The following is a 16074-nucleotide window of genomic DNA, read 5'->3' on the forward strand; positions in this document are numbered from 1 at the left end:
AAGCGCTTGTCAGCGTCAAGCTGTCTGTCTTTCGCGTTTCCTTTGCGCTATAATCCACGTCATGTAGAAATCTAGCTTGCGTCAACGTGCCAAAGTAGCTCATCTCATCAGCTTTATAGCGCATCAAGTGTGTTCCAGACAACGATCATGGGCTACTAAAGGCAATTGCGTTAATGCACTCAGCATGGTTAGATGATGGTCAAGTCAACACGCGTAGTATTGCACGCCGGCGCGTATATGTAACCACGCGTCATAGGAAGCAGAGGAAGGATGCCACAAAGGAGCGGAGACTGGTAACTTTGTGCGTAAGAAAGCAACGGGACGAAACAGATGCTGGCAGACAACGCCGGCGCTGTTACACACCTAAGAGTATGTATGAGCACGTCCAAGAACAGAAAAAAAGGGGAAACAAGATAAGGAAGTTTAGAACGTCAGCTGGAAGAAAAATGCAGATCACGAAGAGGGACACATATCTTAGAATAGGCACCAGCCAGCATGCGCCTGTATTGGCCCCAGAAGCAGAAAATTGAAAATTGGTTTTTGGTGAAAGGAAATGCAGCATTATGTCACACACATCGGCGGACACCTGAACCGCACCGTAAGGGAAGCAATAAAGGAGGGACTGAGAGAAGAAGGAACAAAGAGGTGCCGTAGTGGAGGGCTCCGGAATAATTTCGACCGCTTGGGGATCTTTAACGTGCACTGACATCACACAGCACACGGGCGCCTTAGCGTTTCGCCTCCATAAAAATGCAGCCGCCGCGGTCAAGTTCGAACCCAGGAACTCTGGATCAGTAAATTGGCTTTTAAAATTGGTTTTTGGGGGAAGGAAACGGCGCAGTATCTGCCTCACGTATCTCGGCGGACAATTGAACCGCGCCGTAAGGAAAGCGATAAAGTAGGGACTGAGAGACGGAAGGAAGAGGTGCCGTAATGGAGGGCTCCGAAATAATTTCGACCACCGGAGGATCTTTAGCATGCACTGACACTGTTAATTTCGAAGGGCGCAAAAATGTCTTACTCAATACTGCGAATTTCCTGTTTTAACGAAATAAATTGTTGCTTGTCTACACTTCGTTAAATCGGGTTTTAACTGTGTAATATTTTCGAGAGACAGAGCGTGAGATAAGACTTTATTTACACCGACATGGACCTCTTAGCAGGGGCATTAAAACTAGCAATCTGTCGCACACATAACAGAAAAATCCTTATAGTCAGGACAAACTACGGTAGGCAACACGTATAGTTCCAAATACCGTCTCTACTAAATCGCACTGAAAAATTATTTTATTTCAGCAAGCCAACTCCCAGAAAGTTCCTTAAAAATGTAATATTGCAAAAAAACATTGAATTCATTTGATTTATTTCTCTTGTTTTTGCTAGCATTTATGGCCTTTCAGTGTTGCTTGTTTTACCCTTTTGTCCCTAAACAGGGAATCAATTGTTCGCAGTTGTAGTTCTATATGTAGTTTTTGTTCTATTTGTAGTTCAATTTGTAGTTCTATATGTAGTTGTTTTTTGCTAGAATTTATGGCCTTTCAGTGTTGCTTGTTTTATCCCTTTTGTCCCCTAAAAAGGGAATCAATTGTATGTTTCTGATGCCTGTCTGCTGACTGCATACCGAGCAGAGGCCTTTGTCAGGCTTCTTGCCTTTTGCCTTTGCTCCGGTTTCTGTCAATCAGAATGAAACAAATAAACTTTTAAAAAATTGGCGCGTCCACATCGCGCTGCGGACGAATACGTTTGTTCGTTTACGCGAGGATCAGTGAGCAGCGTAAAGGAAACCCTAAAGCATGGAAGAGCGCTCAGGGACGAACAGACGTTGCAACGACGCGTTCAAAGTACCACTTCACAGTACGTCCCCGCAGTCCACTGTCCACTAACTTCTGCGATGGCTCAGTGGTTATGGCGCTCGGCTGCTGACACGAAAGACGCAGTGGTCTAATCTCGATGGAGGCGACATTCTAGAGGCCCGTGTACTGTGCGATGTCAGCGCACGTTACAGAACCCCAGGTGGTCGAAATTTCCGGAGCCCTTCACTACGTCACCCCGCATAGCCTGAGTCGCTTTGGGACGTTAAACCACCATACACGATAAAGTACGTGTCCACAGAACACAAACAAAGGATTGGATTGGGCCTTCCGCACGACCCGCAGCAACGAACATCGCAGAGAAAGAAGTCAGCATGGGGGCGCTGGGTGCGCGTGCATGCCGGCGCTGCATACGCACGTGCGGTGCCTGCGGGAGCTTGTGGCGGCACTCCAGTGGGCAGCGCGCTGTCTTAGTCACCACCGCAAAAGACGAGGAAGACGCTGGCACGCGGCTCCGGAGCGCGAGCCCGACGCCGACGATCAGTGCCCCGCTTTGCCGTTCGATCGGGTCCGCGCAATGGCCTCCTTCAACGAGAAGCTCGTCCAGGAGGTGAAGAAGCACAAGCAGCTCTGGGACCAGCACTCCAAGCTGCACAAGGAGGCCGGCTACCGGGAGGCTGCCTGGATGGAAATCGCCGCCGCGCTGGACGTGACCGGTGAGCCGCTGCATGATGCGTTGACCGCGCGCACAGCCGGCCTCGCGCTCCGGTCTCGAACGCGCAGTACGTGTCCGCGTAGGTACACTGCGACCTCGCAGCTGGCTTCGTCGCAGGCGCTTGGCCTGGACCCGCGTCTTATACGGAGTCGATATCACCGTACGATTTCGAATCGGCTGCATTTTTTTTTCGCATTGCCCTGAGCCATGAGCTTCCCTAGCATGCCGTGCTGATGGTACAGCTGATTGTGCCTATAAGAGGCCGTGTCTTTTGGATGAGCGCACATCTCAGCTGTTCGCGTCAATAAGAATGCTGTGCCGGGAACGAGTGTCGAATCAGCGATTGCGAGTTCATAGCCGGAGTGTCTTCGCGACAAGCTGCCGCGTGGGATTGCGTGGTCTCTGGCGTCCTTGTTAACGGTGCCTTAGATCCACGAGCTGCTGTGTCTGGTCTAAACCTTCTGCTGCCACGTCAGGTCTGTACCTAGAAGGCTGTAGTCTCTCTGGAAGCGGTATTAGTTTTTTGCTGCCGCGTCCATTACTGTGCTGCAAGCCTTTCCTCTCACGACTGCACGCCGTCGCACTTAATCGGCCTACGGTGGCTGGGTACTAAAGGAGGCCTAGGCCAGGCACGTATCCATGGGCCTTAGGGGGCCCGAGCAGCTCCTCAAAGTCATGCATCCCCCACCCCCTCCTTTCAGTTCTTGAGGCAGTGCCCTGTAAGAAGTCTCTTGGGCCCTCCCGAAAAAAATTACTGGCTACGTGCCTGGCCTAGGCTACTGATTGTCAGAGTAACGTACCGTTCATTATTTTCTTCCATTTGCCTTCGATTTTCTTACAGCTATAGATATGTGAGGTAGCACTCTCCTAAAAGGCATCGACTTCACCGTCGGCCTCCCAATATGCCATAACCAAATACCCGGTAACGGCGTTAGTGTGCTTAACGCCAGGGCGTGGGATCGAACCTCAGTGCGGCAGCCGCGTTTCGTTGAACGTGGTCGAAATTATTCGGAAGCCCTCCACTACGACACCTTTCTTCCTTTCTTCTCCTAGTCCCTCCTCTATCCCTTTCCTTACGGCGCTGTTCAGGTGTCCGCCGATATGTGAGAGAGAGAGATACTGCATCATTTCGTTTTCTCAAAAAACAATTTTCCAAGTCTGTCACGTATCTCGGTGGACACCCGAACCGCGCCCGTGTGCGAAGGAAAATGAAATGAAAAAAATCGGTTTCAAGGAAAAGAAATTAGGCCAGTCTCACATATTACGGCGTACTGTATTCCTCCGCGAGCCAGCCACAAAAGTAAACGAAATCAGATTTTTAATGTTTGACTTTAATTATCAAGCCAGGGGCCCTATTCTCGACATTTCGCCATTTTGTTCAAATTGTGACGTAGGCGTGACGTAACCATCAAGGCGGTGCCAGGTTACGTACCCACAGAATCTGATTACGTGAAGAGAAAAAAAAAGTAAAAACTGATCTAGAAATAAATACCGTCGTCTGCTACTATTGGCGCCAAGTACGGAACAGAACGCCGCTTCGGGAGCTTGCGCTGAGCCTCTGCGTTGCAATCTTCGGTGCATACGCGTCGAGGGGCAGTGCGAAGGAGTGAAATATGTTGCGGCCTCTTGAGTATCATGTCGGATGTCCGGCAGCAGCTAAGGGCAGACCGACTTAGGCTACTCAGTGCGAAAGACTCGCACGTCGGTTGTCAAAGGATTCATCGAGTTCGATGCGGCGGTGCGAGCGAGGGCGCAGCCTAGACGACTTTTCAGTCGAGGTGAACTGATGGCGTACCCGCGAGTCACGAGCGGCGCTACACGCGTGCGTACTGTTGCCCAGAGAAGCTGGCGAACATCAGGAACGGGGCCAGGGTATTCGTAATGGCGTACGTGCCGAATGGGAGCGGAAAGTGAAAGCTTTGGCCGGCATGATGCCTTTGTGGCATTGCTCCTTATAACGATCGACGACAGCTTCGCACATTTGCTTACCAGCCACAGTTGAATGCAGGAACTGAGACTAAGGCAGTTTTCTGGGGGAAAAGACATCTCGTCCGGGCCAGGAAAGGAAGCAACGAGAGCTATATTTTTACAGTGGTGCCGCCACTGCTGAAAAGGCGCCCAAAACGGCGCCTAAATACGCGCAGGCCAGCAGTCCCTGTCTGAGGACAACGCTCGCATACTTAGCGTTGTAAACTCTGCGGAAACCCACTGTTTCCTAGGCGCCGCGTCAGCTACTGTCAGGTCAGCAAAGGTGCTAAAGCTTTTAATCGCTACGTATCGGCTTTAACAGAGAGCGGGGTGCAGCGGAGTTGTATCTGTGTGCGCTTGGAAGGCCTCCAAGATGTGTTTAGTGCTGAAATGCATGCTTGGCAAGGCAAGCCGATGTGCACATTTTAGGCAACGCGTTGCACCAGACTCTGTTGTTAGTCATGTTTGCATGCACCCGCGCACGAAACGAAACTGCAAAGCGCGGAATATCGGAGTAAATCGCGTCAAGGAGAACACACCGAGAGCGCATCCCTTATTATCAACTTAAATGTGCAAAGCCGGGGAAAAAAGACTCTTTTCTGGCATTAATAACAAACAACATAAAACAAAGCTAACCCCCCCCCCCACACACACACACACAACATAATTTGAATAGAGCGTACCCTCACAAAATTCAGTGATGTACTCATATTTTGCTTCGCAAGCCTGCACGCATGCACTTTTGTGATGTAAGTGGCACATATATTACTTCATAAAAATTACAAATGTTGTCAGCAATTTTGCTTGTTTTTCCCTTCCTAGAAAGGCATAAATTTTTTCTACTTGTTCAGGTGAATGCGTAACACTCACGACCACCACACAGAAGCAGCTACACTATATGTGCGATGCAAGTAAGTGCAACGTTCTGTGAGGTGGGGCAAAATTATTTTCTTGAGCACTTACAGGCCGCCTCACCTCCCTTGCTGTCCACACAAGCAACACGAGTCAGGCAGCGTCTTGAAGTTTCTTCGTTGTAGAATAACAGTTATGCACCTACCATAAAATCAAGCAGCTCCTTTAGATGCCTGATCAAGTACAGTACAGCAAGCTTCCAAGTAAGAGAGAAAGATATATGCCAGAAAAGGTGGAGAGGTCAGATAAGGAAAAGTTCCTTCACCTGTTATTCCACAAAGGGGCAGGGGAGGAACATAAAGGCAGAGAGTAAATATCGGTGACGACACCATATTACGGTAAGACACATGCAATGTGCAAGATACTTGCTTTATTTGCTTTGTTTTATGCGGTTTATGATCCCAAAGCGACTCAAGCTATGAGAGATGCTGTAGTAGAGAGCTCTCGATAATTTCGACCCCCTCGGGTTCTTTGCCATGAACTGTCATCGCACAGTACACGGGCCTATACCGCTGCGGCCGGGATTGAACCTGCGTCTTTCGGGTCAGCAGCCAACCACCATAACCACTGAGCCACCGCGGCAGCTTTATTTGTATGATGCAAGAAACTTAATTTAATGTTCATGTATGCACACTCATTGCCTGGTACATGTCACACAAAGCCCGAACATGTGTTTTGGGGCCAAGCATTCCGGTTGGTCTTGCACGCAGTATTTAAAGAGACAACTAAGTGGCACCATGAGCCGAAGAGCTAAAGGAGAACAAAAACATGACAGTAAACTTAGGAGCACTACAGACAAGGAGGAAATTAATTTATTTCCATACTCTGAAGGCCCGGAAGTATACTAAGAAGAGTGGGGGAACACATAAAATTGGTAACTGCTTTTTTGAATTTAATACAGGCAAATATTGCAGCATTAGAGGCAGGAACATGGCAGGAAAAACAAAAACGTAAGATTAGACAGAAAATAGGCAAGACATTCAATGTTGATGTCGCCCTCAGGACAACATATGGGAGGCACCAATACAGACAGCGGTAGTGTTCTGGTTAGGGTACTATTAAGATAAAAGTCTCCAGGATGCACAAAAAGCAATCTAGCCAGCGACGGTAGCCACTGGCTTTCGGTAGGTTTTTTAATGTGTGCACCACATAGGATGTATTCATGATAATTAATAAACCACAGGAGATTGTTCAACACGAAATAAATTATCCTCACAGCACCATACCATACACAGCTAAAAGGAGAAGTCAGCAGTAGGAATTGCAACGATACGGTGCATGTAGACCCCTACGTGAAGACTTCACGCCACAGGGTTCACTTTTTAGCTGTGTAGTGGAGTATTCAAGGCACCCATCATCCTATAAACTTCTGCAAGGTGAGGAAAACCCTTGTTTTAGCCTTTCAAGGCCCTTTAAGCTTCAAGAATACTGAGTTTTGCACTTCGGGGATCAAAAGCAGACCATGTGGCCTGAAGACTTGACTACAACCCTGCAATTCATTACAATTGAAGACAGCTGGCGCACCATTAAAAACCAAAACAGAAATGCCAAATACAAAGCAGAACAAGCATTCCAATTATTGATCTAGGCATTGTTTACAAACATACATACTGGAGCAGTTGCTATGCTGTTGTATTCTGCCAGAAAAATATGTGCTGCAACCATAAAAAGCACCCTATTTAGAGGACGATGGTTGCTAAATGGGATTGAAATGAATAAATCAGTGACAACTAAAGCAAACCACGAGAAAAATTATTTCGCAATGTACGCAGTTGTGTACAAAGTGCCCTAAAGGGTTGAATGCAATTTTCTCATGCATTTAGTCATTTGCATCTTTTTTTTGCTGAACATCAGCACAGCCACGCATGCATAGATAATTTTACAAAGAGGTGGGATTAGACATTGGTGGCACTGACACAGTTAATCGCAAGGGAAGGCCTGAGTACTGGGTAAAGTAGACAATAAACTGGTGATCAGGATAGATGTAAGTGAAACTGGTGTATTTTATTGACTAAACAAATCAACTGTAATACAAAGGCAGAGAAAACTGCAATATGTTAGTGGAAATTGAGTGCACTGGAAGATATATTGCACAAAATTTGAGCCCCCTGAAATATTAGCTTGTTTTAAAAAAAATAATTGCTTTGCTTCCAATTTTCTTTTGAAGCTCAAGCAAAATTTCGGAGCAAGTCAGCTGTAGAACAAACTTCCTTTCTGCAAAGTATCACAACAAACACATTTGTTTTTGATACAAAAGAAAATTTCATGACTGCTGCAGGACATGTGATGGCAATGACAGTAATGAGCCGATTGCTGCTGCCACACAGAAAAAGTGGTAAAATCCCGCACACATCAGGGTCACAGAGGCAGATTTCTCCGGTAACAAGACAAGTTGCAATGTGTGAAAGAAGTGTGATGCGGTATATGTGCACATTAATAATGCCCATTTCACGAAGTGCCAAATCCAATAGATTCCTGTGTTGAATCCAAAAATAGCAATGCATCCATTGATGCCCCAGTTTTACCAAAGAAACAGGTTGAACAGATTGTCTGGAATGTTTGTCAAATTCGCCTAACAGCATTAGCAGCAGCTAAGAAGCAAAGTGCCAGCAACAAGGTTGGTAAAAGTGGGGCGTTACACAGCGAAACTGGTCGAACTAGCAGACAGCTGCCTTGTCTTTCATTCATACAAGCTTGGCAGATGGCAAACATGAAAGAGTTGCCTCACTTTTTGCTCAGAGAAAAACTAGTGGATTGCTGTATCACTACACATAGCATTTAAAAGCAACAGTAGAAAACAGGCACAGAGGCAAAGAAATGTCAGGAGACAAAGCTTGCTTTGCTCTGTGAGCACACACAGATGACACATTAGGGACCTCCTATCGGACGAACAGTTGCCTACAAAATCAGACTGCGCCCTGAGCAAGATGTGATAAATGACTGCATACACATCCCTATGTTTCGTGCATGTCAACAAATTTCAGTGAAGCAGTAATCACGTCATGGAGCACAAACTTTTAACAGAAATCAAAGAGAAGTACTGGTTCAAAGCTCTGCTGGCAGGAGAAAAACATTTTGGTGACTTCCTCTGTTTCACTGCACTAAAGCACCAACATGCACATTCTGCATAAAGAGAGCACACAGCATTGCAGTACATTAAGAATTAGCAACTGTTCAGTAGCGTTAAAGCATGTGTATAAGCACACATCCGGCCAATTTGCAGATGATAGGATTAGTTTCTTCTACGCTTCCTGTCACGTGAAGAACTGCAGTATTAGAGAAAAGCCTAGTCTACACATCAAACACACCTGTCATTACACACTCTAGTGACAAACTGAAAGGAAAATTTGGTCCTGTTTAAAGAGCAGCACAAAAATCACAGACTTGAACAGCTTTCTTGCTGTGTGCAATGAAACTTGAAGCACAAAAAATGTTTACATAGACTGATCACAGCATGACTAGAGCTGAAAACTATGCCAGTGAGTCCTGCAGCTAAGTGCGGATGCATGCAATGTGTCGCACAGTGCAAGTTGTGATTGCCTTTGAAAAGAATCCTGTTCCATATGTACAGCACTTGACACCTGTGAATACATCCAATGCAACCCTTCCAAAGAATGATTCTTTGCTTGAGAAGCACTCTAGCTGAGAGGTGAACGATGTTGAACCTTGCAGCAGCATTCCTCAGCACATGACTTCCTAGGATAGCAGTGATGCATCGAAGAGGCACACTATACACATGTCACCTGGAAGGCAATCAACACTGTCTTTAGTGCGTGAGCTTGAGTGCAATGCAAGTTTCATACACACAAGAGAAAAGACTTTCAAATACGAGACATCACAGGGCTGTAATTATCAAACTAAAGTTTCATGTATGACTGTAACTACTACTCAAATAAACTGCTTTTGTAACAGTTATATTTTGTTGGTCATCTCTATCAAAATGATGGAGGAAGTAAAACAAAACTGTGAAAACAGCTTGACTACAGCCAGACTGATGGGTATAAATAATTATTACATATTTATTTTTATTGTGTTGCAGTGAAGGCAACTGCTACAAGGCACATTGTAGGGGAAGTCCAAGGTTAACTTTACCTGAGAATATTGAACTGCATTAAAATCTCACTACACGAATGCTTTTGCGACTGCATTTATCAAAATGCAGATACCAAGCCATTGCATTTGTGTGCAACGAAAGAAAACCATAGACATGCAGACGCCCTACGAGTCACCCACATCCGCATATTGTAGTAATCTGAAAACTCGTTGTGCGTTTTACTTTACAGACAAGACTATTTTGAAATGCTGTTTTTATTTGCGCAAGGCTTCCTCGCTTAATAGGCTACAAATAAATGTGCCACGAGATTCACAGCTGTTTGCATGTGACCAAAACAGGGTAGGAACATAAGGGACTTGTTATTACACACCCGAAGAAAGCCACCAGCCATCAATATGAACTTTGCATGCAGCCATCTGAAGAAAGTCAAAAGCAATTTTTCGTTGCTGTTTCCCTTACCTCATCGATACTCGAGACGATGTACCTGGCACATGTACGCTGCCTTGCTGACACCGCTGTCTTCAGAAACTGCCCTTATGCACACAGACACTGATGCACACAGATGATGCACACAGATGATGCACACAGATGATGCACTCATGAGGGCAATTTCCTGATGAGCACAGTCCCGCCGACAAGCCGAGCACATTCTGGAAGTATGTTGCTCGGCCGGCAGACAACCCTTTGTGCCACCCTCTCATCACTCACGCAGTTGAATATCAGGTCAGCGACAGCGTGTAAATAGAGGCAAACACTGAATTGGTGTCCAGACGTTCACAGCTACCGATCGCGCCTTGAAACACAGGATCAGAGTAACGGCCGGAGCATCTACAATACCATGTTTAAGGCAGACCAGTGTGCTCACGCGCTGCCTCTTGCCGCAAATCTTCTTGCACAGCCACCACACCATATATCGCTGGCCAGGCAGTCACACTCCCGAACCGGGCAGTCCTTCGAAAACACTGAGGCGCACTCACGAATGCTTCGCTTCTCGCAGCCTGTGACGACAAACGGCAGCTACGGACGCCGCCATATCCGTGCTGTAGCAACCGCGACCGCGCGGACCGATAATTTCTTATCATGAGAGAAGCGTTTGAAACGGGAGCGCAGCTAGAGTCCTCACGCGGGTGTAAAATTACGCTCTGATAATTAAGGCTCTAAAAGGCTGCTTAATTAAGAGGTACCATTATAACGCCGTTTCAATCCTTCTACATTCAAAACAACCATGTTTCGGAACAGTTTATTACTTCAAATAAGCGCCTACCAAACTACGGTGAGCTAACAGGCGTATAAATCAGTGTGGTCATAATTCGACTATGTCCACCATAATTCGACCATCTTGCGGCCGTCTCAAATTATGGCGGCCAAATGGGGCATTTTTCATCAATGGCAGCATTTCCTTTGCGTCACTAAACGTCATTTTGACCTCACTGAATTATGCTTGCGTATCACGTGAATCACGTGACATTCCTCCAGCCAATCACATTCTAGGAAGCAACCCTCACAGTACGAACTTTTTTTTTTCAAAATTGCTAAAACGAGCCAAGTGTTTTCTTCCATGCCAGCTGTAGCTTCGTTTTTCCTCCACAGACATTTAAATTTACCAACCCGGCACAAAATATAACTGTGCTAAAAATCAGTCTTCAAGTACACGTCATTTTGACGTCACGGCAGAAAGCTATTTCGAAGCCTAATAGTTTCGCGCCACAAATTTAAAACTCGTGACTTGCACGTGATCGCCCAATAAGCCAATCAGAGAGACAATATGGCGGCGAACGGCGGCCATGCGTGTCGAGAATAGGGCCCCAGGTATGAAAATTTTAAAGCTGACATTTTTTTTCTCGTGATTAGCTTCCGGTTTAGGTGACAAAGAAGTTTTAACAATGGACTATGTTTTTGTCGTGGAGGAGTTCTGTGCGCCGGTCCTAAATGTGCGCGGAGCTTCGCTGCAGACTAGTTGTATCAGCTTACCCCTCACGGCGGTGCACTCCCATTAATACCAAGAGTGGCGTAGCGCTGGAAGAGCGGTTTCTGTTTTAACAAAAGCTGTATACTAATCGTGGGGTGCCCCTAAACGCGACAAAGGCATGGTTTTCCCACCAAACCGTGCGTTCCCTGGCGCAGTGGAGGAATGCCAGACCCGGTGGCGCACCATCCGGGACACGTGCCTCAAGCGCAAGAAGCGCCGACGCGCCGACGTCACGGGGCAGTGGAGCGTGCTGGACCGGGAGCTCGGCTTCCTCGATGACTTCCTGAGGCCGCGAACGTGAGTGTTGTGTACAGGGCGACGCCTGCCCGCCTTTGCGTCACAAGCACAACCTCGCGCGACTGCGACGTGGCTCAGCGGCCATTTAAGCGAGCGCCCGGTTTTGCCAGGCTTTCCCGTCCGCACAAAGTTGCACGACGCGCGACTCGCTCAGACTTGCACTAGATCGCCACGTTGCTGGGTGGCACGCAACCGATTGCGTACGGCAGGTCAATTTCGCGGACCCAGGAGTGTGCGTCCGGAAGCGTTCGCGCTGCTTTCCTTTAGCCTGCTTCGAGAAGTGATGTTCACGAAGAGCAGTCGACAAGCCAGCCTGCCTCGCAGCGTGTGTGGGTATCCTGGTAAGCCGTCACAAAGAGCGTATTTCATCAGATAATAATGTTTCCTGCTTGCGATTCAAGGGCGGTCACTCTTTCCACCACACATGAACGCGTCACCTGCAGTGCCGACAGCAGGGTCTCGAGTTGACGCAGTACTAATGACTATGAGCAGGCGCTGGACATTTGTGCAGCCGATAGTACACGTCTTCGTATGCCCGCGTTATCTCCATTCAGCACTGTCTTGCGTCTGTCGCGATCACAGAATATGGCGGCATATTTTGTAGTGGAATCTTTATCTTTTTTTAAAGCAATTAAGTGGGCCAGACGCTGAATAGAAGTGACCTATTATAAACTCTGCACATCTCCAGCCAAAAACTATTTTGAAACGCAACATTTCGAAGCCCGCTCCTGTCCATCGTCAGCGGTGACTGGGGGCACTAGCTGTCGTCTTTAAGGATGCATGGAGGGGAAAAGATCAAAAGAACGAAAGCTGTGATGTGAAAGGCGTGGGGGAGGAAGGAGGTTAAGGCTGTGAGTCATGTTATCGCATTGTGGGCAGGCGGTCTTTTCTTCTTTGAGTTGCAGAGCGAAGTCCCTGTGCATCATACTGGGGGGATGTTTCCTGTTGTGCGGTTGATGTTCGGGGTAGCTTGGATGTACTATAGGATTCGAATGGGAGCCTTTTTTATGGAAACGACACTGTGCGGGGGTTTCCTCTGGGGCCCCGCTAAGATCAGGCCGCGAACTGTCAGCTCCCACTCGCGCACCATGGCTGTGTGAATAAATGCAGTCCTCCGTCATTCTTGGAAGGGAACTGGACGTGTTAACGATATCACGGGGGGGGGGGGGGGGGGGGCACAGACAACAGAGTTGATTACGGGAGGAAGTAAACAATGGGCGGCGAGTAGTAGTCAGGTGGGCAGACGAGGTCAGGAACAGTGCGAGGATATACCATGGCTGCACGGTTGATTGCAGACGAATGGAAGAGGTCTTTGTCTTGCAGTAGACAGGTCTGCGCCGATTATTATGGTGACGACGAAGTGGAGGAGTTGCCACCATCGGCGCGTAAAATCGAAAAACAAAAAACATAACTAAAGAAAAAAACATTCGCTCGCCACGCGGCCAACGAGCATACAGAAGGCCATAAGTGATCTCGGGAGTTCACTTTTTTCCAAACCATTCTGAACGTGGGTTGCTTTTCACGAGCCGTCTTAGCACAGTGCGCAGAACCGCCGTAAATGCGCATGGGCCTTGCAGTGGACAGGCCTGCGCCGATTATTATGGTGAAGACAAAGTGGAGGAGTCGTCACCATCGGCGCATAAATTCGAAGAACCAAAACCATAAGCAAAAAGCATAGAGGAGGGGATATGAGATGTCGGTAGTTAAATTTTTTCCTAAGTGCTCTGAACCTGGACTGCTTTTCATGGGGCGTCTCAGCACAATGTACAGCGCTGCCCCCAATGCGCATGCGCTTCGGGCGGCTGGCGGAAGCAAGTTAGCGTGGTCAGCGGGTGAACTCAGAACTTAGCGGTTACGGGGCAAAGGCCAATTTAACACCGCACTCTGCCAGCCCGAGTTGAGTGACTGCTGCACCCTCGCTGCCACGCCTCTTCCTCGCAGGAGGCGCTGGACGCTGAACGCGGCGGCCCCGGCCGAGGTGGAAGTCAAACGGGAGCAGCCCGACGAAGACGCCGAAGTGCGCGAGGCAGCGGCTGTGGCGGCGGCGGCAGCAGCACCAGCTCAACCCTGGCCTCTGGCCATGCGGCCGGCTGCCGTGCTACCGCACCACCTGGCGGCGGGGGGCGCTGCCACGGAGGAGCTCTCCTCGGACCCCGAGGAGCTCTTCTGCCTCAGCCTGGCTGCGCGCCTCAAGAGACTACCGCCCCGCGAACGACACATGGCCAGGATTACGATGCTGCAGACACTGCACGACTTGGAGTTTGGCGAGAACATCGGAGAGGCCGCGCTCGGAGAGCCGTAGACGGTGCACGACATTACGGCGGACCAGAAAGAAGGTGGCTTCAGTGAGCACCCCCATCATCAGCCGGCAGAAACGTTTTTTTTTTCGTTTACTAGGAATGAAAATACAGTGGCTGTTGAGTTTCACGCGCATGTCTCATCACAATAGCATTTGCTTTTAACACTCTATAAACCAGAATGGCTTGAAGTGAGCTACTTGGTGACTTTGAGGACTGATAAGTGAGTGCAACCGAGAGTGCACAGTAAGTTGCCCTCAGCGAGGAATATACAAGCTCGGTTCTTCGAAAGCAAGTGATTATAAAACTGTTGAGTAAAGCCGAAAGTTGGGCGAGCTAGTGAACGTTCATGAGTAAATTGCAGCGAAAAGGAAAACCAAAGGACAGACAGGACGACACAGACAAGCGCTTGTCTGCGTCAAACTGTCTTTCGTGTTTCTTTTATCGCTATATTCTACGCCATGTCGAACTCTAGCTTGCGTCAACGTGCCAAAGGAGCTCATCTGATCAGTTTTATACCGCATAAAGTCTGTTCAGACAACGACACCACCGTCCGCTATGCCTGCAGCGTTGGTATTTCATGTTCCCCTCAGAAATGGGAGCTCTTGGTGATCAGGGGTCGCCCTTTGCCCAAAAGCAACCCCCCCCCCCCTTTTTTTAGTGCATGTAGACAGACAGGGTCCCGGTTCCCGAGGTAGCTACCCTCCGTGTTCTAGGCATGCGCTTTCAAAACAACGATAGGAATACCGTCACTCTAAACAAACTCATTGGCTGCGTCAGCCGGACAAACAGATTAATCAGGCATATTGCAAACAAGCACAAGGGTATGAAGGAGGCGGACCTCAGAAGGCAGAAGGTGTGTTGAAGCCTTCGTTCTTAGTCGTATCGTCTACTCTATACCTTACATCTCCATCAATCAGAAAAGGACAAAGTAGAGTGCCTCATCAGGCAAACCTACAAATCCGCCCTTCATCTCCCCAAGTGTACGCCCACTGGGATACTCCTACAGCTAGGGATACACAGTCCGATGACGGAACTGGTAGAAGCCCATCGTGTGGCTCAGTACGAGCGTCTATCAAGAACCCCAGCGGGAAGAAGTTTACTGCGATAATTGCAGATTGGATACGAATCCACACACAGTCCCGTAGGCCAGCTCCCCACCGATATACACAAACAGCTCTATATTAAGCCTATCTCCAATAACATGCACCCTGAACACTACGCCGCAAGGCGGAAAGCGCGGGCAAAAGCACTACACAAGAACTATTCTCAGCTCCAGGAGATAGTCTACGTCTATGTCGCGGAGTATCCTGACCAGGAAGCGGCTTTCGCGATAGGGATAGTCGGCAACTCGGGCAACCCCCTTGCAGAAGCCACTGTTAAGGTGAAGCACGCGGAGGAGGCCCAGGAGACGGCTATCGCCCTGGCCATCGCGTCAACGGAAGCTGAATATATTCTCAGCGTTTTCAAGGCAGTCGTGCGAAATTTTGCGAAGAGTCCACGCTGCCACCATGTCTATTCTTGAGAGAAAGTCCAATCTAGCACCTAGCCGCCAGATTCAAATTATCTGGGCGCCTGCGCACTTATCCCACCCGGGAAACGAAGCAGCCCACGATTTTGCCCGATGATTTCTCAACCGGACTGTGGCCTGCCCAAACCGTACGTCGGCCAGGGAGCGCATGGTGACGTATCATGGCATAACTAGGCACTATCGTAAAAATAGACTTAAATACTCATCCCCCGATAAGTCCTTGACCGAACCTCAGCAGGTGACCTGGAGACAACTCCAGACAAACACTCTCCAACCCTTATAAAAACCCCGTTATGTATCCGGGAGTATTCTCGCCCCAGTGTAAGCTATGTGGTCAAGATAGGGCCGAGTTAACTCATATACTGCATGAATGTCCACGGGACACACCGCCGACTGACCTGAAGCTCTCGAACCGCGGAATGGGAGGTTGCGTTGCTCAGCTGCGACCCGAAAACCCGATTCCGGGCCGTGAGCCGAGCTTTGGAAGTCTCCAAGCGCCAAGGGCTCCTGGCCACATCAC

General features: G+C 48.5%; 1 protein-coding gene across 1 annotated transcript; it reads left to right on the top strand.

Annotated features, from left to right (window-relative positions):
• Nucleotides 1-2314: 2314 nt before the first annotated feature.
• LOC144104784 (uncharacterized) lies at nt 2315-14103 on the top strand. Its single transcript, XM_077637966.1, has 3 exons — nt 2315-2527; nt 11585-11726; nt 13668-14103. The coding sequence occupies exons 1-3, from the start codon at nt 2389-2391 to the stop codon at nt 14026-14028; spliced, it is 642 nt and encodes a 213-aa protein (XP_077494092.1). The 5' UTR covers nt 2315-2388; the 3' UTR covers nt 14029-14103.
• The last annotated feature ends 1971 nt before the right edge of the window (nt 14104-16074 follow it).

Source organism: Amblyomma americanum, chromosome 9 (assembly GCF_052857255.1).
Source record: "Amblyomma americanum isolate KBUSLIRL-KWMA chromosome 9, ASM5285725v1, whole genome shotgun sequence".
NCBI lineage: Eukaryota > Metazoa > Arthropoda > Arachnida > Ixodida > Ixodidae > Amblyomma > Amblyomma americanum.

Coding starts and splice junctions, on each gene's coding strand:
- LOC144104784 (XM_077637966.1), top strand. CDS start 2,389: ATGGCCTCCTTCAACGAGAAGCTCGTCCAGGAGGTGAAGAAGCACAAG. Junction 2,528..11,584: donor CGCCGCGCTGGACGTGACCG/GTGAGCCGCTGC, acceptor TCCCTGGCGCAG/TGGAGGAATGCCAGACCCGG. Junction 11,727..13,667: donor GACTTCCTGAGGCCGCGAAC/GTGAGTGTTGTG, acceptor TCTTCCTCGCAG/GAGGCGCTGGACGCTGAACG.